Genomic DNA, 23,240 nt, shown 5'->3' with positions numbered 1-23,240 from the left:
AACCAATCCCAAACTAGCAGAAGACAAGAGATAACCAAAATCAGAGCTGAACTGAATGAAATTGAGGCATGAAAAACAATACAAAAAAAATCAATTAATCCAGGACTTGGTTCTCTGAAAACATTAACAAGATAGAAAGACGCTAACTAGACTAATAAAGAAAAAAAAAGAAGTTGCAAATAAACACAACTGGAAATTATAAAGGGGACATTACCACTGACCTCACAGAAATTAAAAAAAAAAAACCATCAGAGACTATTTATGAACACCTCTATGAACACAAACCAGAAAATTTAGAAGAAATGGATAAATTCCTGGATGCATACACCCTCCCAAGACTGAACTAGGAAGAAACTGAATCCCTGAACAGACCATAATGGAACATTTGGAACATAATGAGTTCCAAAATTCAGTCTGTATTAAAAAGCCTACTAACCAAAAAACAGCTTAGGACCAGATGAATTCAAAGCCTAATTCTACCAGATGTATAAGGAAGAGCTGATGTCATTTCTACTGAAACTATTCGAAAAAATTGAGGAGAAACGACTCCTCCCCAACTCACTCTGAGGCCAGTATTATCTTGATACCAAAACCTGGCAGAGACACAACAAAAAAGGAAAATTTCAGGGCAATATCCTTGATGAACATAGATGCAAAAATCCTCAACAAAATACTAGCAAATCAAATCCAGCAGCACATCAAAGAGCTAATCCACCATAATCAAGTAGGCTTTATACCTGGGATGCAAAATTGGTTCAACATACACAAATCAATAAATGTAATTCATCACATAAACAAAACTAAAAACAAAAACCACATGACAATCTCAATAGATGTGAAAAGGCTTTCAATAAAATTCAACATTCCTTCATGTAAAAAAATCCTCAGTAAACTAGACACTGAAGAAACATACTTCAAAATAATAAGACCCATCCATGGCAAACCCAGAGCCAACATAATAATCAATGGGCAAAAGCTGGAAGCATTCCCCTTTAAAACTTAAAACAAGACAAGGATGCCCTTTCTCACTACTCCTATTCAACATAGTATTGGACATCCTGGTGAGAGGAATCAGGCAAAACGAAACAAAATGAAAAGAATCCCATTCACAATTGCCACAAAAAGAGCAAAATACCCAGGAATACAGCTAACCAGGGAGGTGAAAGAGCTCTACAGCAAGAATTACAAAACACTATTCAAAGAAATCAGAAATGACACTTGTAACAAATGGTAAAACATTTCATTTTCATAGATAGGAAGAATCAATATTGTTAAAATGGCCATACTGCCTGCCCAAAGCAATTTACAAATTCAATGCTTTTCCTATCAAACTACAGATGACATTCTTCACATAATTAGAAAAATAAAAGTATTTAAAAATTTATATGGAACCAAAAAAGAGCCCAAATAGCCAAGGCAATCCTAAGCAAAAAGAACAAAGCTGGAGACATCACATTACCCAACTTCAAACTATACTACAGGGCTACAGTAATTAAAACAGCATGGTACAGGTACAAAAACAGACACATAGACAACTGAACATAATAGAGAGCCCAGAAATAAGGCTGCACACCCATGACCATCTGATCTTTGACAAAAAATTAATAAAAGCAAGCAATGGAGAAAGGATTCCCCATTCAATAAATGGTGCTGGAATAACTGGGTAGCCATATGCAGAAGATTGAAACTGGACTCGTACCTTACACCATATACAAAAATCAACTCAAGATGGACTAAAGACCTAAATGTAAAACCTAAAACCATAAGAACCCTGGAAGATAACCTAGGAAATACCATTCTGAACATAGGAATTGGCAAAAATTTCATAATGAAGACACCAAAACCAATTGCAACAAAAGCAAAAACTGACAAATGGGATCTAATTAAACTAAAGAGCTTCTGCATAGCTCTTTAGTTTCAGGAAGGAAACTATCAACAGAGTAAACAGACATATACAGAGTGAGAGAAAATATTTGCAATCTACACATCTGACAAAGACTACATAAGGAACTTAAACAAATTTACAAGCAAAAACCAAAAAACCTCATTAAAAAGTGGGCAAACGGCCAAGTGCAGTGACTAATGCCTGTAATCCCAGCACTTTGGGAGGCTGGAGGCTGAGGCAGGCAGATCACCTGAGCTCAGGAGTCCAAGGCCAGCCTGGGCAACATGGTGAAACCCTGTCTTGAAAAAATAGAAAAATTAGCTGGGCACAGTGGCATGAGCCCGTAGTTCCAGCTACTTGGGAGGCTGAGGCAGGAAAATCTCTTGAGCCAAGGAGGCAGAGGTTGCAGTAAGCCATGATTGTGGCACTGCACTCCAGCCTGTATGACAGAGCCAGACCCTGTCTCAAAAAAAAAAAAAATGGGCAAAGAGTATGAACAGACACATTTCAAGAAAGACATACAAGCAGAAACAAGCATATTTTAAAATACTCAATATTATTAATCATTAGAGAAATGCAAATAAAAACCACAATGAGATATCATCTCATACCAGTCAGATGACTATTACTAAAAAGTCAGAAAATAATAGATGCTGGTGAGGTTGCAAAGAAAAGGGAATGCTTATACACTGCTGGTAGGATTGTAAATTAGCTCAGCTATTGTGGAAAGCAATGTGGCAATTCTTCAAAGAAGTTAAAACAGAAATACCATTCAACCCAGCAATCCCATTATTGGGTATATACCCAAAGGAATATAAATTATTCTACCATAAAGACACATACATGTGTATGTTCATTGCAGCACTATTCACAATAGCAAAGACACAGAACCAATCTAAAGCCCATCAACAGTAGACTGGATAAAGAAAACGTGGTACATATATACCACAAATGCTATGTAGCCATAAAGAAAGAACAAGATCATGTCCTTTGCAGCAACATGGATGGAGCTGAAGGCCATTATCCTAAGCAAACTAACACAGGAACAGAAAACCAAATATCACATGTTCTTATAGATAGGTGAGAACATATGGATGCTAGGAGGGGGAGGATCAGAAAAAATACCTATCGAGTACTATGCTTATTACTCATTTGACAAAATTATCTGTACACCAGACCTCCATGACATGCAGTTTACCTATGTATTAGTCTGTTCTCACACAGCTATAAGGACATACCCAAGACTGGGTAATTTATGGAAAGAAGTTTAATGGGCTCACACTTCCACAAGGCTGAGGAAGCCTTACAACCATGGCAGAAGGTGAAGGAGGAGCAAAGGCACATCTTACATGGCAGCAAGCAAGAGACTGTGTGCAGGGGAACTGCCCTTTATAAAACCATCAAATCTCATCAGACTTATTCACCCTCATGAGGACAGCATGGGGAAAAACGCAACCCCATGATTCAATTACCTCCCACCAGGCCCCTCCCCCACATGTGGGAATTATGGGAGCTACAATTCAAGATGAAATTTAGGTGGGGACACAGCCAAACCACATCATTCTGTCCCTGGCCCCTCCCAAATCTCATGCCCTCGCATTTCAAAACCATCCCTTCCCAACAGTCCCCCAAAGTCTTAACTCATTTCAGCATTAACTCAAAAGTCCACAGTCCAAAGACTCATCTGAGACAAGGCAGGTCGCTTCTGCCTATGAGCCTGTAAAATCAAAAGCAAGTTAATTACTTCCTAGATACAATGAGGGTACAGGCATTGGGCAAATACACCCATTCCAAATGGGAGAAATTGGCCAAAATGAAGGGGCTACAGGCCCCATGCAAGTTCAAAATCCAGTGGGGCAGTCAAATCTTAAAGCTCCAAAATGGCCTCCTTTGACTCCATGTCTCACATCCAGGTCATGCTGATGCAAGAGGTGGGTTCCCATGGTCTTGGGCAGCTCTGCCCCTGTGGCTTTGCAGGGTATAGCCTCCCTTCAAGCTGCTTTCATGGACTAGCACTGAGTATCTGCAGCTTTTCTAGGCACATGGTGCAAGCTGTCAGTGCATCTACCATTCTGAGTTCTGGAGGACAGTGGCCTTCTTCTCACAGCTCCACTAGGTGATGCCCCAGTGGGGACTCTGTGTGGGGGCTCTGACCCATATTTCCCTTCTGCCCTAGCATAGGTTCTCCGTGAGGGCTCCACCCCTGCAGCAAACTTCTGCTGGAAATCGAGGTGTTTCCATACATCCTCTGAAATCTAGGGAGAGGTTCCCACACCTCAATTCTTCTCTTCTGTGCACCTGCAGGACCAACACCATGTGGAAGCTGCCAAGGTTTGGGGCTTGTACCCTCTGAAGCCGTGGCCTGAGCTGTCCCTTGGGCCCTTCTGCCACAGCTGATGCAGCTGGGACACAGGGCACCAAGTCCTAAGACTGCACACATTGGCAGGGGGCCTGTAGCCAGCCCAGGAAACCCTTTTTCCCTCCTAGGCATCTGGGCCTGTGATGGGAGGGGCTGCCGGGAAGGTCTCTAACATGCCCTGGAGACATTTTCCCCATTGTCTTGGTAATTAATGTTCTGCTCCTCATTACTTATACAAATTTCTGCAGCTGGCTTGAATTTCTCCCCAGAAGATGGGTTTTTCTTTTCTATCACATCATCAGGCTGCAAATTTTCCAAACTTTTATGCTCTGCTTCCTCTTGAACACTTTGCTGCTTAGAGATTCCTTCTGCCAGATACCCCAAATCATCTCTCTCAAGTTCAAGATTCCACAGATCTCTAGGACAGAGGCAAAATGCTGCCAGTCTCTTTGCATAGCAAGAGTGACCTGTACTCCAATTCCCAACAAGTTTCTCATCTCCATCTGAGACCATCTCAGCCTGGACTTTATTGTCCATGTCACTATCAGCATTTTGGTCAAAGTCATTCAACAAGTCTCTAGGAAGTCCCAAACATTCCTACATCTTCCCATCATCTTCTGAGCCCTCCAAACTGTTCCGACCTCTGCCTGTTACCCAGGTTCAAAGTCACTTCCACATTTTCAGGTATCTTTACAGCAGTGCCCCACTCTCTGCAGTACCAATTTACTGAATTAGTCCATTTTCATACTGCTATGAAGAAACACCTGAGACTGGGTAATTTATAAAGAAAAGGAGGTTAAATGGACTCACAGTTCCACATGGCTGGGGAGGCCTTACAATCATGGCGGAAGGTGAAGGAGGAGCAAAGGCACATCTTACATGGCAGCAGGCAAGAGACTGTGTGCAGGGAAACTGTCCTTTATAAAACCATCAGATCTCATGATACTTACTCACTATCATGAGAACAGCACGGGAAAAACCTGACCCCATGATTCAATTACCTCTGACCAGGTCCCTCCCAGGACATGTGGGGATTATGGGAGCTACAATTCAAGATGAGATTTGGGTGGGGACACAGCCAAATCATATCAACCTATATGACAAAACCTGCACATATGCTTCTGAACCTCAAATAAAAATTTAAAAAATACACTCCATGCCACATAGAGTGATTCAGTAATGATATAAATTTAGTAACACAGATTCCTTCAGATGAGTAATCGCATTGTTTCACCTAACCTCCACCAGACTCATAATCCGATTTTATTGTTTATAATATTTAAAGTGTTTTAAAATTAAAATCCGACTTCCTACACGGTATAAATTTCTGTGTTATTATTTTTCCTTTGTCTCAAATTTTGTTGTTGTTGTCCCATAGGACATGTGATTGAATGAGTGCAGAGTCTGCCAGGCTGGAAAGTTTGGCAAGTTTGCCACGACTACTAGAGATCACAGCACATTACTCACATAATCAGAACTGAGAACAATTTCTGCCTAAATGAAAACTCATTTATTGCTGATACTTACTGTTGGTAGTAAATAGTTATACTCACTCCTTAAAAGAAAGGAGCGAGGAGGAATTTGGAGTTTAGAAATTGATTCTTTCAGGGTCTCGAGTTTTGTTTTACAAACTTCACAGCATTATACTGATGAAGCCATGATTGCTTGCATTTCAAATGTTGAAAGAAGTGACCAAAGTGATTTGGCTATTAAACATGGTGAAAAGGGAAAAGAAAGATGTAGAGTTAAATGGTTATCCTCGATGCATAGATTTAAAAATATCTTTACAATTGCTAGTTACATCTGTTTCTAAAGAGTAATCTAATTTCTGATTTCTGTATGCTTGGTTGGGCTGTCTTTTGTTGTTTTTCCTTAATGGCCCACAGTTATCCTTCATGGTGTGAAAGGGTTATTTAGTGCTTTTAATGTGTTTCCTCTGCATCCCTTACTTGCATTCACTTCATTTAAGTTTTATGTACAGGAAATGCTTAGAGTTCTCATTATACAGCTCTTATATCTTTCAATATCCATTAAAAACTCTATTTTTAAAAAAATAATCTTATACTACCCTTGTTAAAGCCATGAAATTTGGAACCAGAAAAGCAACGAGACTCAATTTTGCCACTTACCAGCCTTGTAAACATGAACCAATCATTGATCTCTCTGAATCTGTCTCTTCTTCTGTAAAATGGGAATCATAATGACATCTCCTTTACTTACCCAACCTCCACCAGTAACTTGTTATCTGATTTTTGGCACATTACTTATCCTTCTGGTGCCTCCGTTTCTTCTTTTACAAAGGAAAGATAATAGTCCCTACCTTATAAGGCTATTTAAGGATTAAAGAGAGAATATATGTCAAATGTGTAAAACAGGTACATATTAAGTGTTCAAAAAATGTCAGCACGTATTATTGCTAAAAAGATAAAATGAGCTAGTGTATGCAGCATGACGCAGTAGAAAGAACAAGGGCTTCAGAGTCTAACAGATGGGTTCAAATCATTCCCTGCCATTTATTAGTTTTGACATCTTACATAAGTTACTCCACCTCTCTAAGCTTCGGTTACCTCAATTGTCAAAATTATGGATATTAACAATATTCATATGCATAAAGAGCAGTGTGGGTATTCAAGAAATGGTGGTTATTATGAGCATTATGCAAAAGTAACTTTTGTAAAAAATCACTGCTCAAATAATATTTATAAGAAGCTCCTATCTCAAGCCTGACCAGAAGCAAGAAGAAAGCATATTCTAAAGAAACAGGAAAACAATAAAAACAACAGTGAAACAGAACAAATATATGACCATAACAAAATCCTTTACTGATGAATTTGTCAGAAATTTCACAAAATGAAGAGAAAGGTCTTTGGATTCACAGCTGTACACTTCTGCTCAGAAGGTTTGTCAAATATCAACTTCTGCTTGGTAGGTTTGTTAAATAGCAACTGTGTAATAGGAAATACACATATTTCCTTCTAAGAAAATCAGACTTAGTCAATGGGTGGTCTTCACCATAATCATAACAAAAATATTCATATATCTGGAGCTAAAAATGGGTAATGTATATGTAGCATAATGTAACACTAAAAATTGGGATGGTAACTTCTTGTTGGACCAGTTTGATATGCTAGGCTAGCATATCATAGATTATATAATGACATATTTAGTCCTATTTGCTGTAGTGAAGTTGATAGAATACTAACATTTCTAGGATCACGTGCCTAGAAATGGCACATGAATCAGTCCATGAATGATATTCATGGTGACATGAGAAGACAGTTCATAATCATTACCAATGTTGCTATTATTAAAGCCAAATGCCCAGTACTCATTATCATATGATATTCTAGAACCATTTTTATAGTTTAAAAACAGGAAGTAGGGAAAATATAAAAATATATGTTGAGTAAACACAAGCACAGAGAATGCCTGTGTTCTAACACATGTGATAAATATCTCATGTAGTGTTTTATATGTGGTATTAGGAAAAATGAGGCAAAGTGTTATAACAATTAAGCAAGTATATTCAACATATATGGCTAGAATGTCAATGATCTGGGCTATCATGCCCTAACTTACTCTAACAACTGAAGACTGTGTTACACCTATCTGGTTACTTTGGTTCCTGATTCAGGAGCCAATCTCATTCCTATGTAACAGGACAGTAAAACTCTCTAGTTAAGTAGCAAATTGACCCAGCATTAAGTCAGACAATGTGGAGTACATGTCCCCTGGGTTTCCCATTACTGCTTCCACACCATTCTTCCTTTCTTCTCCTTTCCATTTCCACTTAAGTTTGATTCTCATTTCTTCACATAATACCACTGTGATGGTTAATTTTGTGTCAACTTGGCTGGGCCATGGAACCTAGATATTTTGTCAAACATTAATCTAGATGTAGCTAGATTTTTTGAAGGTATTTCTTAGATGAGATTAACATTTAAATCAGTAGACTTAGAGTAAAGCAAATTAGCCTCCATAATGTAGGTGAACCTAATTCAATCAGTGGAAGGCCTTCAGAGCAAAAACTGAAGTTCCCCCAGGTAGAAAGAATTTTGCCTCCAGACTACCTTTGAATTTGAGCTTCAATACCAACTCTTTCCTGAGTCTCCAGCCTGCCAGCTTGGCCTGCAGATTTCAGACTTGCTGGCCCCCACAATTGCATGAGCCAATTCATTAAAAATTTCTCTCTTTCTCTCTCTTTGGTTCTCTCTGTCTCTTTCTCACTAGGAAGACAATGCTAGGAGATGAAGTCAAAGTGACAACCGGGGTCATAGAAGGAAGTTGCAGCTCAAGGGATGGCTTGTACAAATTGAAAGGCCTTTAGTTTCTCTCAGAATGAGTTAGGAAGTCCTTGGACATTTCTGAGTAGGTTGACATGATTTGACATGTTTACAAAACTTTAATCTGGCTGTGGGCTGAGAAAAAATCACTACTCACAATCATTTAATTTTTCTGTACCCAATTTGCAAAACCAGTAAGTGAGAATTGGAGATCCTTTTAGGTTACATTGAACTTTTAAGACGTCATAAAAATACGAATGGAAAGGGTATTTTTTAAATCCCTGGTTTAATTAAATGTTTTGTAATTGATGGCAAACAACAAATCAGTTGCTCAACTTGATACCATTTTTAAAATAAATGCTTGGCGTAATTCATGATCTAAGCTACTCATCAAAGTGCCCTTCAAATTATCAGATTTTCCTATTTGCCACGGCCTCACAGTTATTTTCACATGTTCCCACTAAAACTTGGCTTAAAGAACTCCTGAAAGGAAAAATGGCAGAGATTCAGTAGATGCAAGATTTATTGTGACTCAAATTTAGATGAAACCAATCAAGTCTTGGCATGGGAAATTGAAGTACAATGTATTGAGATGTGTTGTTTTCCTGGTAACACTTAAAAAAGAAATCCAAATGCTTCTGGCCTAATCAGACAAAGCTCTTATACTTGTGATGTTGAAGATTTTTCTGCATTTGACTGACTTTCAGTGTGAAAACAGGCCATGTGCATGAGCCAAGTTTTCCAGAGAAACAGAACCAAAAGGATAGATAAATAGATGATAAATATATAGATAGAGATTGATTTTAAGAAATTGTCTCATGTGATTGTAAAGATTATCAAGTCTGAAATTTGTAGGACAAATCAGCAGCTGGAATTTCAGGCAAGAGTTGATGTTGCAGTCTTGAGTCCAAATTCCACAGGATGGAGACTGACGCAGTTTCTATGTTGCAGTATCAAGGAGAATTCCTTTTTCAGGAAACCTCAGTCTTTGTTCTTACGGCCTTTACCTGATTGGAAGAGGCCCATTCACATCATGGAGGGTAATCTGCTTTACACAAAGTCTACTGATTTAAATGTTAATTATTTTTTTTAAAAAAAATCCTTACAGTAACATTTATACTAGTGTCCGACCAAACAACTGGGTACCACATAGCCTAGTCGGGCTGACATATAACATTAACCATCACACCATGTTAACCTTCAGTCCAAAGCTCCTTCACAGGGTAGGGTCTAAGCAAATGCTGAAATGCATAACATTAATTTTCAAAGAACACAGATTATTCTACTCATCTGAAATCTGGTATCGTATTCTAATTATATTTTCATTTTCTTCACTTTTCTCTTTTTGCTGGAAATAAAAGCAAGAGGCACTATTCAAAGTTCTGTTATTAAATTCATGCATGAGAACAAATAATATTATTAATGAGGAATGAAAGAACAAGCTTTCTTCTACTTCTTTATTCCTATGTTGCTAATACAAGTTATATTTGAGAACTGCTACAGTAAAATCCCTAGATCAGGTTCATCTATTGTCTTAGACTGAATGTTTGTGTCTCCTTCCCAACACCCACGATTAATATGTTAAATACTAATGACCATGTGATGGTATTTGGAGGTGGGGCCTGTGGGAGGTAATTAGGTCTTGAGAGAAGAGCCCTCATAAATAGGATTACTGTCCTTATAAAAGAGACCCCAGAGACCTCCTTCACTTCCTCCTACCGTGTGAAGTTGCAGCAAAAAGACTGCTGTCTGTGAACCAGGAAGCAATCCCTCACCAGAAACTGAATCTGTCAGCATCTTAATCTTGGGCTTTGCAGCCTTCAGAACTGTGAGAAATAAATTGTTTACTAGCCACTTAGTCTATAGTATTTTTATAGCAAATTGAATGGACTAAGACATCTATTAAATGTGAAAAGTAACCTGATAATGCACAAAAATTGCTTTAAATCAAGTTGAGTCCGGGATATTAGTAGCGTCTAAATGTAGTTTCACAGGATTTGAAGCCCTATTCTCACAGCTGGAACCACTGAATTTCCACATACCAGGGTTTCTTAGAAAAATCCTTCTCTTAAGAAGAATGTAGGGGCTTCTACCTTAGCATCTTGGAACACACCATTTTTCTACTTTGTTTCTGTGAGCTCTGACCCTGTGCCCCAGTACTAGGAATCTCTCTTGCTCCAAAGCTGTAATACTCACCTTGAACATCCAGTCTAATGATGCTGATTATCTATTTTTAACCTAATTGGCAACCCAGTCTTTCTGGGATTGAAGCCTTGTCTTGCTCTTGTTAGACTTTCCTTCTTTCTAGGGGCAAGACATCTGCCTCTGGATTGAAGATGAATAACTAAGGCCCCAGCTACCAGCTCAGGGTTCACTACCTACCTAGATGTACACGTGCCAACAGATTGGCCTCCCAGTAACAGCTATGTGCTATCCATCTGTTGGAATACTCCTGCCATCTCAGCCCTTCATGTGCCATGCTCTTCTTTTTTTGGAGACAGAGTCTCACTCTGTCTCCCAGGCTGGAGTGCAGTGATGCGATCTCAGCCCGCTTCAACCTCCGCCTCCTGGGTTCAAGCGATTCTCCTGAATCAGCCTCCCGAGTATCTGGGACTACAGGCGCCTGCCACCATGCCCGGCTAATTTGTTGTATTTTTAGTAGAGATGGCATTTTGCCATGTTTCTCAGGCTGGTCTCAAACTCCTGAGCTCAGGCAATCTGCCTGCCTCAGCCTCTCAAAGTACTAGGATTGCAGGCATGAGCCACTGCGCCCAGCTTTGTGCCATGCTCTTTCCGGGAGTTTGGACTTCCTTTCTGAAAACCAGCCTGTCTTTCCTCCCTCACCTCTGCCCAAGGTCTACTTCTAGGTCCCCATTTCCCCAAGAATGCCTGTCCCTCAACAGAATTCACAGGGTATTATTACCCTTATAAAAATGGGCCTGGGTTTTCTCACCTGTAAAATTAGAAGATTGGACTAAAGATGACCCTTTCCGTTCTGACAGTCTTATGATTCTATAAATGCCTCTTCTGCTTAATGGTCCTTGACAACACCTCAGAGAAAATACAATCACACCAGGTCCTGAGTAGATTATTTCTATTCCTACATTTCTGTGCCTAGCTCTCTTTTCTGATAATAAAGTTCTCATCATTCATTTGGAGTAATGCTTCTATTTCTTAGAGAGTACTTTTCTTTAAATACTATAGTCATTATCAGTTCACCCAGTCTATTCTAGTGAGACTATTAAGGGACGTACTAGAGATTTTCCTTCGCATTTCTTACATAACACAAATTAAAGGGAAAGCATTGCTAATCCACTGCTTCCTGCCCATGAGGAGCGTTAAGACTGAGCATTCTGGGCAGGATGAGCTCGCTGGTCCACACACGCCTCTGATAATGGGCCTTTGATGGTTAGGATATCTTTGGGCTTGTACACTTTCTCCTCTCTTTTGGTAAAAGAATATTTTTACACAGTGCGTTTATTAGGAACCTTGCTCCCTGAGGCTTAAATGTTAACAAAGGATTAAGAGCATAAATAATTTACATGAGATACAAACATATCCATGACAGCATAACACATTTTAAATGATACACTGAACAAAAGTTAATATAGTTTTCCATTGCATATGAGAATAGGCAAATCCTCTTTGTCATTTACCTTTACTTTTAAAAACGAAGTTCATAACAATAAAATTTTTCACTCACTGAGCTATTATTTTTTTCCAATCAGAGAACTTCGGCAGAGACTGTTTTAGGAAACGTGGTATCTATACTTACTGCACACATAAAATGAATCTTAAAAACGAATAATGAGATTGTTTTCCCTTTCTAAACAACTGAATTAAATTAAAAGCACGATCAAACTACTTGGCTGTACAGAAATCAGTTATTAATACTGATTAAAAAATGTAATAGGGAACAGCTGATTCAGTAGACATAGATATATTTGGCTTCTGTAGAGCTGAACTTGTCTGTCCCATACCACATTTGAAGTTATTCCAATAGTGCCAAGCAAAATAGTGACAGAGTAATTGGCATTAAACAAGATAAAGGGTACGTGTTCTTTGGCTATTATGTTAGCAACTGAGTACACTGAAATACTATCAGCCAAAAATATAATTGCCAAAAAGAACATTACTGATATAATAAATGTTTGTGACCTTTAAGTCTTCTAAAGGTATAGTATGGCTCTAGGAGGAATAATTAGGCATTCTTGCACCAACTTGTCTTCTATCTCAGGGAAGGATTGCTGTGCAGTAAGGGGTCACCTTAGAAGGGAATTGGGGAAACATCCCTGACCTCAAATCTCTCCACCCTGACACTTCCACTAATGACCCATTAAATTATAAATACTCTAGAAGAGTAACCATATTTGGCTTCAAGATGGATTTGTTTATAAAGTTTTTTTTTGGGGTTTTTTTTTTTTTTTTGCCAGGAATCATTTCTGATGGAGGAAGGGAGAGGGTAAGAAAGCATCAACACACTGGGAGCCTGAAGTCGAAGGAAGAGAATGTAAGCAAGTCTGGGGAGAACAGAGGGGAAATAAAAAAGGAACCACTGGGTGGTGAAGACAAACTTTACATACTTCAATGTTGTATCCAGGGTCCATGCCGAATTTAGAAATCCCTAAGTTTAACTTTGAAATGGATAATGCTGTAACCTAACAGGCTGAGGGGAAAAAATAAAAAAGGACAAAATTCTTGATGAAATCAGAAAAAATAAATAAATAAAGATCACCAAGAATTCAGCTGTGATCTAAATCAAAGGCCAAAGAATTTTCTGTAGAGGCCTCTGGATAAGAACATTAGACTTTCTTGTAGGCAATTCTGTTAGTTCCTCTTGACCTCTTGACCTTTTATTACTTGAGCTCTCTCTGGCACAGACGCACTTTACCTTTCCTTTTTTTGTAAAATTTTCTTTACTTGGTGTCTACAATACCAGACTTTTCTTCGTCTCTTCCCACCCACTGGCCATACCTTCTCTCTCTCTCCTCTTATTGTAGGTTCCTCTTCCTCTACCATCTCTGACCCCTGCAATACTGATGTTTTCCATATTCTCTAAGGGAAACTTCATCCTCTCCAGAAGCAATCTTATCAATGCCAATCATCTTCTACCTTGGGCCCATTTTTCTCCTCTGAAATACGCAGTATACCCAATTGCCTGTTGAATTTCTCTACCTGAATGTGCTGGTTCTAAGTTACACTCATTATTTTCTCTGTCCTCTTCTCCCTACTTCACTCCATCTAGTTGCTCAAACTAGAAATCTCAGAGTCTTAAATTCTATCTGCTACACAACCACTGACTGTGTTCTCTACTCCCCATTCCTACCGCTCCTGGGCACTCCTCAGTCCATCTAATCTCCTTGCTGCTGTCTGTAACCCCCTTCTGACTGCTCTCCACCTTTCCATTTCCTCCCATGCTGGGCTCTATCAAAATGGAGCCTGACTCCTCTGCTCAAAATTCTTTCAAGGCTCCCCAAATCCTGCATCATACAAAATAAAACTACACTTATTTGCATGTCACTTATAATCCTTGGTGATGTAATTCCTGATTATAGTTTGATTTCCTCACCTTCCTCTACCCCTATTGAATCAGCAATACCAAACTACTTTATATTCCCAGAACACACCCTGTTCTCTTCTCCTATCTCTACTTGACATTCCTCTGCCTTCAATGCTTTTGTATTACCCCTCGCAAATCTCCTTCTTTACTGGCCGTCTCCTACTCATTCTTCATTTCTCAAATCAAGTGTTTCTCCTCTATGAAAACTTCTCTAATTCTCCCCTGTGGTTCTGCTGTATCTCACACATATGTATCTCTACTGTTACCATGTTTGTTCACTGAACAGTCTCAGCACCTGCAACAATCACTGGCACATACTAGGTGCTCAATAAATACTTACTGAATGAATGAGTGTTGTTTATATTTATTGATATATCTGTTTCCCCCACTAGATTATAAGTTCTGTTGTATCTACAAGGACTAGCCTGACAGAGTAGAACCTCCATGGTTTAGTGATTGAGTCAGGTAATGTGAACATCTACACTGTCTACAATCTTTAGCATATTTCAAGTATTCAAAAATATAGAGTGGATTATGAGTAAAATCTCAATAACATTCTAGTTAATTTTTAGAGAATTGATTTTATTTTGCTGAACCATCAACTTTAGCAAATACACATTGATGGACAGAAGACAATATTGGTAATAGCAAATGATGAATAATAAAGATAATTTATTTTGGAGTTTCAAAGTTGGAAAGCGCTCTTTAAACTTATCGTTCTCATATGTTAGTGACTGATGGCCCAGATATTCATAATGCATTGAACACATCTTGAATTCACACTTCAAAGATCTGGCTATTTGGGTTCCCTTCTCTGTTCCCTGATCCTGACTTCACACTGGGCATTAATTTCATCACCTCTTCAACTAATTCTAAGGAACAGTTTAACTTGACAGACAACAGAATTGGAATCTGTCTGCACATCTGAAGCAAAGTGTTAGCTCACAGCTTTCTGAAGAATGTTTTGAAAAGACTTCTTTTCTAAGGGCTTCTGCTGAGTTACAGAACAAAAGTCCTGTTTATTTTAATAGTCAATAAAATAAGTAGTATCCAACTTATAGGTCACATAAGGCCAACTGAGGCTATAAAAAGACCACAACTAGTATAGAGGAAATATTAAACATTGACAATAAAATAATAGAAAACTATGGCTTCAATACCAGATTTGTATTTGAAAAAATCTCATTAGGCAATATGTTGAATATCAGCACATGAGAATATGTGGGTCTCATCCTGCAGTGATATTTATTGGCTGTTTCTAAGACCAGGCATCAAAGATTCACTCCCTTTGTGCCTGGGCTCCAAACCTAGCAGTTTTCACTGGAAGGCCACTCGGGCACTAATGTCCAGACAAGTATCTGTCATATCTCTCTCTCTCTCCACTGCATTATCCCTGCCTAATAACTTGGCTTCTCATTTTCCCCAAGAATCTATTTAAGTCTTGAGCTTCTTTATTCATTCACTGAATAAATGTTTACGGAGCATCTATTTGGTGACAGGCCCTCTTTCAGGTGCTTCCAGTGAACAAAACACAAAAGTCCCTGTCGATCTGGAGCTTTCTCTCCTCCTCACTTTCCTTATTTCTCTTCCTCAATGAAGATAGGAGAATCCGAATATTCTAATTCTACTCCCCATATCTGCAAATGCACCAATCAATAAGCTATAGATGGGATTAGTGAATTGAGAGTACTTCTCTCATCTTCAGAGAGAGGTCTATGTCTCAATTCTTAACACTATTTGTTCAGAGTTATAAGGAATGTCCATGAAGTGCCTTGCCAGCAAGAGGAGCCTGTACCAGGAGGAGGCTTGTGGGGAAATTGGTTAACTATTCTGATGAGTGTGGCCAATGCTATGAGAACAGACTTCTTGAAAGACATCATCCACTGAACAGGAAGATGGGATGTGAGTGGGGAAGAATAAGTGTGCATGGTAGGCAGCCTCGGTGACTGCTTCTGCCTGTCTGAGGCAATGAAAAAGCACAAAATGTCCAGAGGAGCCTGGTGCCTATATATCCCAGTCTCTGGAGTGCTGAAGATTAGAACTGCTGAGAATCTAATCCAGAAGGAACACAGTCAGCACAGCTGCTCTAGGACTTGACCTTTCTTCCCCACTCACAGGCCAGTTGAGGCAACCTCCAAATAACAGGTCTCTACTTGTTCATTGCCATTAATTGCCTTTAAGTCATGCATTTAAAAGCTGGAAGTATTTTGTGAAATTGTGTATGTATGGGTATTTATAAATTGGAGTTACCATCTGAGGAGTGTCTGTACTTAAACAGAGCTACTAATTACATAGGAAAAAACGTTGTCGTGACTGGAGTAAAGTGCACTGGTGACTAGAGCCAGTCAACATAATGTTCTAAAGTGCTTAACTTTTTTCACTTAATTTGCTTTATTGAGTACAAGAATAAAATTTTTAAATTGAACTGCTTTTGACACAATTTCTTTCATGTCCTGTGCTGTGCAAGTGAGGCAGTGGACTCTGGGAATCGAAAGGCTTAGACTGTTCTTTTCCATCACAGCTGGTATGTATTCAAAATGCAAACCGGCCTGGGTATTTCCAAGGAGAATATTCTTTTCATGATGAAGCTGGAGTAATCTATTCTTTGGTAGAAATGACCTGTGTTTTCATGGCTGATAACTGAGCAGTTTCATATGATTTGATGTATTCTTTGAGATCAGAAAAAATCTGTCATAGATCTTTTCTGAAGATTAGGGCAATAAGCAACCTAGGGTTCTCTGATCTTCAAAGGAAACTATAAATACTGACTCCAAGGTCAACAAAAAAAATTACTACAAGCAGCAAAAAGCCAGACTTATGGCTCTTCTAATTTATATTCACTTGCTATTTTCAAAAATTCAAGGAAATAAAACTATAAAAAATAAATCTAAACGAGGTTTATGTCTATTTAGCTTAAACAGAATTTGAGTTAGTATGGGTTATTTCTGGGAAACAGGAGACAGAAAAATAACTATATAGATTTTATTTTAAATTGTATGATATGAGAAAATAGGATCATTTTGCTTATGTCATTTATATGTTTAATAACAGTAGCTGCTATTTATTGAGTACCTCGTAGGTGCCTGGTGGTATATTAAGTGCTTTACATACAACTTGGTAAAATGATTTAAGAGAGCATGCTCTAGAGTCAAACTGCCTGAGTCTAAATGCTGTCCATTTACTGTGATCTTGAGATAATTACTAAATATCTCTGTGCCTGTTCTTTTGAAAAATGGGGATAATCATAGTATCAAAATCACAGGATTGTTTGAGGACTAAATGCATAGCATACCCTAGGCATTCAATATATTGTAGCAATTATTATCTCAAAGGTATGTAGATGATCAAAGAAGCCCCCGTTTTTTTCCTGTTTTATAGGAGGAAATATGAGGTAAAAGAAGTTAGGTTCTTTACTAAGGTTGAACACCTAGATCAAACCCAGCACAGTTAAACTCTTAGGCTTATACCTTGTAATAGTCTGTTCTTGCATTGCTATAAAGAACTACTTGAGACTGGGTAATTTATAAAGAAAAGAGGTTTAATTGACTCACAGTTCCACAGGCTGTACAGGAAGCATGGCAGGGGAGGCCTCAGGAAACTAACAATCATGGCAGAAGGTGAAGGGGAAGCAGACACATCCTAAATGGCTGGAGCAGGAGGAAGAGAGTAAAGGGGGAGACACTACATGCTTTTAAACAACCGGATCTCATGAGAACTCACTATTGCGAGGACAGCAAGGGGGAAATCCACCCCAATGATCCAATCACCTCCCTCCAGGCCTCTCCTCCAACACTGGGGATTACAACTGGACATGAGGTTTGGGCGGGTCATGAATCCAAACCATGTCAGCCTTTATCTGTTACAGTATACTATAGAGTTGACCCTTGAACAGCACAGGTTTGAAGTGCTTGGATCCACTTATTATGTGGATTTTTTTTTTCAACCAAACATAGATCAAATATTGATGGTATGAAACCTGCATATAGGAAGGCTGCTGTTATATAGGTGGGTTCTGGTCCCGTAGAGTCCACTGGACTTAAGTATACATGGATTTTGCTATATGGGAGAGGGAGGTGTCCTGGAACCCATCCCCTGCATATACCAAGGGGTAACTATATTTGCCAAATATACTGGGGAACCTCAAATCTTTTTTGGATTTAGGCAGAATAAAAACAAATAAGTTATATATGCCTGAAATTAGCAGTATTTCCCTATAAAGAGCCATCGGATTGCCATCACAGCAGCCAAATTCATTTCTGATGGGCTCATGGAGAGACATAGAATGAGATTTCATCCTACATACATTTCTAGCTCATATCCTCAGTCAATCATCAGAACTTAAACACAAAGTTATGTGCATTTTGAAACTTCGCAGTTAAACGACAACAAAAAAGCTCAGAGTATCTCTTTATATATGCCAATGTCTGTAGTTAATGCTCCCTTTACTTCTTTTTTCTTGGTGAGGGCAATTGTTTTCTACGTTTACAAGAGACAGATGTTATCACCACTATAAGTTATTGCATGCTCTATGGTCTGGTTTTACAATTAAGTTGAACTTATGAGGGAAAAACTAAATCTATTCGGATTTGGATTAGTTAATTTAGAGCCAGGATTATATATTTGACTACTTGGTACAATGGTGGGTATGCTGTCACAGCCCAGAATATTTAACCACAATAAATGTGCTAGTGAACTGGTTTAGAAGTTATCTAGATTGATGGATCTCATTTGCTAGCCTATATTATTCAACACCAATGGAAATTAGAATTCATTTGTAAAGGGATCTCATTTACTTAACTTCAATCTTAAAAAACTGTCTTTTTTTAGTTAGTTATATGTTTTTTCTCAAGTTTGTTTTTCTTTTTTAAACACAATATTCCTTTGAGGGGGAGTTAAAAGATGTAACTTTCTCTGGCAGCAGGCTGAATAGAAAACCCACTATCATCAATTTTCTTTCCAATAAAAGATGATTCTCAGAGTGGGAGTGATAATGCTCCCCAGTCTAACCTCAGTGTTGATGAGATTTTCAAATGCTACTAAATGAAGCAGAGTCTACATTAGGATGGAGCAAATTTTAATTGGTGACAAAAATTAGACCATTATAGCCAAACAAGGAAAAAAGAGAAGTTTAAAATCAAACAAAAGGATTATTTAAGGGCATGTTTCCATAAAGTGGAAGATTGTAGCCCTTTTCAAAATATGTCAAGGGAAAAAGAAGCAGTCCCTGTACTGCTCCACTCCCAATTGCATGTACCTGAGGAGCTCCAGAACCACTTGGAAAAGGATTAAGCAGCAACTCAAATGGTTGCCTCATTCAGTTTTTCTCAAACTTTTAAGAAAATGGTTGACACAATATTTTAAGAAACTGCTGAAAATAATGTCTTCTCTCTATAAAAGTACATGAACACAAAATCTTCATATAATTTCAGAAGGCTTAAGATTCTTTGAAGCCCATCGGTGGATCCAGAGGACTCAGATTAAAAATGATATCGGTCTCAGGGGCATGATTTATGCTTTAAATCATGCAGTCCAGAACACTGGCCAAGCAAAATCAACTAGTAGTACAACTGCAATGGAATTGTTACCAATATTAACCACTGCATAGCTATAGTTTTCTGGATTTCAAAGTGCTTTCTCACAGATGAACAATTTGATGTATCAGCCCAGATGGCCAGCTAGGTAGATTAGGTGAGAGAAAGGGAGTAACGTTGAGTACCTATTCTGTGATGTGATGCTTATTAACGTCTGATATCCTACTATAACTGTTTTCAATAAATAAAAATGTTCCCTCAAAAAATATAAATACCCTTCACTGGTGAACATTGAGTACTTATTAGAGCCCTTCTAATAAAAAACAAAATACTTAGATTTTGAAGGCATTAAGGCAGACACCTAGATCTACATTTCTCAAAGTTTTTCTGGGGGTGGTGGGGGGTTAGCGGGGTGTCACTAAGACTATTTCAGGAAAGTACATGAGGTTCTCCCTTTGCCAATTTATATATTGCATGAGTCTAGATTTTCTTCATATACTTCAACCAAAACAACATATTGCAACAGATTGGATGCAGAAGCAGATATGAGAATCCAGCTGTCTTCTATTAAACCAGCCATTAGGGAGATTTATAAAAGTGCAAAAACAAAGCCACGCTTCTTAACTTTTTGTGTTTGTTTTGGAAAGCAGAGTTATGTAAACTTGTAATGCATGTTTTATTTTAAATGAATTTAAAATAAATTCTTTTTTTTCTATTTTAATTTCTAAATGCTAAATATCAATAGCTATGACCCACATAAATAAAAGTTCTTTGGTGTTCTCACCAAATTGTAAGTGTTATGGGGGGGTCCAGATACCCAAAAGTTTGATAACCTGGCAAGTCTGAGAAGACACATCTGGGTGGATGAGCAAGTGTAGGGGTGGAGGGGTGTGACAGGAACTGATGAGGGCACTGTGTGTCTCGTGTTCGGGACAGGATTCCTTGAATGGTACTAAAAGTGGACAGGGGAGGATGCAGTCCAGTCTACTCCTTCACTCTGCTTGTGGCCTGTTCTTAACACAGCTCTCATGGAAGCGCAATTTAGAGAAAGCAATCTTAAGAAACAAGAAAGTAGAGTTTAGAATCCCAAAATTAGGAAAGACAACTGCAATTTGTTTAGTGAAAAACACTGAAGTTGCTTCTTTCCAACAAGAATGGAAAACATTTTTGGAGTGCTGGTTGCTTTTTTTACCAGATGATGTAAGATTTGTTAATTATTAGATTTTTGTAATACTTATTAATACATTTTTCTCTTATCTTTTGGAATAGCATTTCCTGGTTTAAAAAAAAAAACAACTTAAAAGGGGGCAAATCGGCAGGAGACTGAGGAAAAGCCTAAATGTATTCCCCAGAAAGTATGTTTTAAATTTTAACATTTACTTACTGAGAGGTGAGGCCAGCTGAACTTCCTGGGTCGAGTGGGGACTTGAGGAACTTTCCTGTCTTACAAGAGGATTGTAAAATGCACCAATCAGCGCTCTGTAAAATGCACCAATCAGCACTCTGTAAAATGCACCAATCAGCAGGATTCCAAAAGTAGCCAATCGCAGGGAGAATTGAAAGAGGGGCACTCTGATAGGACAGAAACGGAACATGGGAGGGGACCACAAGGGAATAAAAGCTGGCCACCACCGGCCAGCGCCTGGGGTCCTCTTCCATGCTGTGGAAGCTGTCCTTTTGTTCTTCGCAATAAACCTTGCTACCGCTCACTCTTTGAGTCCGTGCCATCTTTAAGAGCTGTAACAGTCACCGGGAAGGTCTGCAGCTTCATTCTTGAAGTCAGGGAGACCACGGAACCCCCTGGCAGGCACCAACTCCGACACATTACTAGGCGCTAAGCATTGTGCTAGAGAGTTTGCTGTGGTATAGGGGCAACAATCTTTACTTTGGAATGAGAAAAACTGTTTCAAACTTGCCATGAGTAATTTAATCTCTCTCTTTTCTATAAAACATGGGTAATATTTATCTCACAAGGATGTTTGGGATTAAAAAGTGACAACCTATGTCAATAGGACAGCATGATGCAGTGTAGGTCTTCAATGAATAGCATGGAGAGTGCTTGCAAAGGGCAACGATAGAATCTAATATAAATAAGACGTTGTAGACAAACGCTTTAAAAACACAGGGGGTAAGGTCTGATGTGCCAGCGTCACTACAGACGTACGTAGAAAAGTGTTCTGGGGATCTAAGTAAAGGAGGACTCCCATTTGTTGGGAGTGAGGAAAGAGCTTTAGGGAAACTGCAGCGTGATGGGCAAATCCTCCTTTCAATATATCTACCCTGAAAGTCGGCTCCAGCCCTGCCGAACATCCTGGCCCAGCTGCACCCGACCCAGCGTGAGATGTCAAATGACCTCTTGGGGCTTCCACGCCAGACTGGAGGGGCTCTGCACAAGCCTTGCCCGACTCATTCCGGGCACCTTGAGCGTGGGAGTCCACACTGCCCCTTGACCGACCAGCTGCCAGGTTGGCCGCACTAACTTGAGCCCACCCCCACTCGAAGCTCCGCGCCGACAGCAAGTGGAGACTTGGGGGTACCGGATAGAGGAAGGAACTCCCAAGTTCTCAGCTTCAGACCATCCACGCCTCCCCCAACACGGAACCACCTTCAGCCTCCCAGCTGGTATCCCACCCCCCCCACCCGCTGGGCCAGAGCCCAGGCCTCGGACAGCGACCGTGCTCCTCCACACACCCCGCGCTCCAGCCCCTGGGCATCCAGCAGCCGGCGTTCGCACGCTCTCTCATCGATTGGCGCTGCCTTGCTCCTTGGGCTCCCGTCGCGTGGAAATCGGCCCGAAACTTGGAAAGTCCAGCGGAGCGCGGGGAGGGAACCGAGGCAGGCGGGCCAGGGGATTGCCGATCGCACGGATGGGCGCGCGCTCAGTCTGGCGAGTGGCGGCGCCGGCTACCCCGAGCGGCGCGAGGCCGGAGTCCGGCGTCCGCCACCCTCTCGTCTCGCGCTGGCGCGCGAGCTCCTTGCCCTTGCCCCCAGGAGGGCCGCCCCGCGTGGGGCTCTCGCGCCGCCCGGGGTGGGAGCAGGCGAGCCGGAGGGAGGAGGGAGCGCGCGCGTGCGGCGGCGGCCCCTCCCCTCCCCCTCCCGCAGCCGCGGAGAGCGCAGGGAGCAGCCGGTGGCTCCGCGGCGGCGGCGGCGTCTACCTCCAGCTCCTCCTCCCTCCTCCTCCGTCTCCTCCTCTCTCTCTCCATCTGCTGTGGTTATGGCCCGTCGCTGGAGCACAAAAGAGTCTCCGCGGTGGAGGTCTGCGTTGCTCTTGCTTTTCCTCGCTGGGGTGTACGGTAAGTGTCCGCGTCCCCGCGCCCCGCTGACCGAACAAAGCTGAGGCGACCCGGGCCCCGAGGCCTCCAGGACGGGGGTTCCCCTGGAGACTCCCGCGGAGACCCTGGCTACCGGCGGGACAAAGACCGGTGAGGGGGTGGATGTGGCGGAACGGGTGTCCCCACACGGAGATGCTTTTCTCCACTCGCCCACCTCCAGACCCTCGGGTGGTGGAGAGGGGCTGGGGGGCCCGGCCGGGAGGGCCCCGGCGGAGCGAGGGGGTGGCGGGCGGACTTCCCGACCTGGGTTCGAGGGCCCCCGCGGCCAGTTGCTCGAGGACCCGTAGCCC

At 40.5% G+C, this 23,240-nt stretch overlaps 1 protein-coding gene across 3 annotated transcripts in view; it reads left to right on the top strand.

Moving 5' to 3' along the window:
• Positions 1–22,499: 22,499 nt before the first annotated feature.
• Positions 22,500–23,240, top strand: part of LRP12 (LDL receptor related protein 12) — a 99,618-nt gene continuing 98,877 nt past the window's right edge. For 2 of the 3 annotated variants that reach the window (XM_034966472.4, XM_014345991.5), the window contains exon 1: positions 22,500–22,911. In XM_034966472.4, coding sequence (XP_034822363.1) covers positions 22,833–22,911 — 79 coding nt within the window. In that variant the 5' untranslated portion in view covers positions 22,500–22,832. Of the gene's footprint in view, positions 22,912–22,960; positions 23,041–23,240 lie in introns of those variants that run through there. The other variant, XM_055116846.2, reaches the window with a different exon arrangement.

The sequence above is a fragment of the Pan paniscus genome, chromosome 7 (genome assembly GCF_029289425.2).
Source record: "Pan paniscus chromosome 7, NHGRI_mPanPan1-v2.0_pri, whole genome shotgun sequence".
NCBI classification, from domain to species: Eukaryota; Metazoa; Chordata; class Mammalia; order Primates; family Hominidae; genus Pan; species Pan paniscus.
The sequence above is the reverse complement of the archived record's forward strand: the minus strand, read 5'-3'. Positions and strand labels throughout refer to the sequence as shown.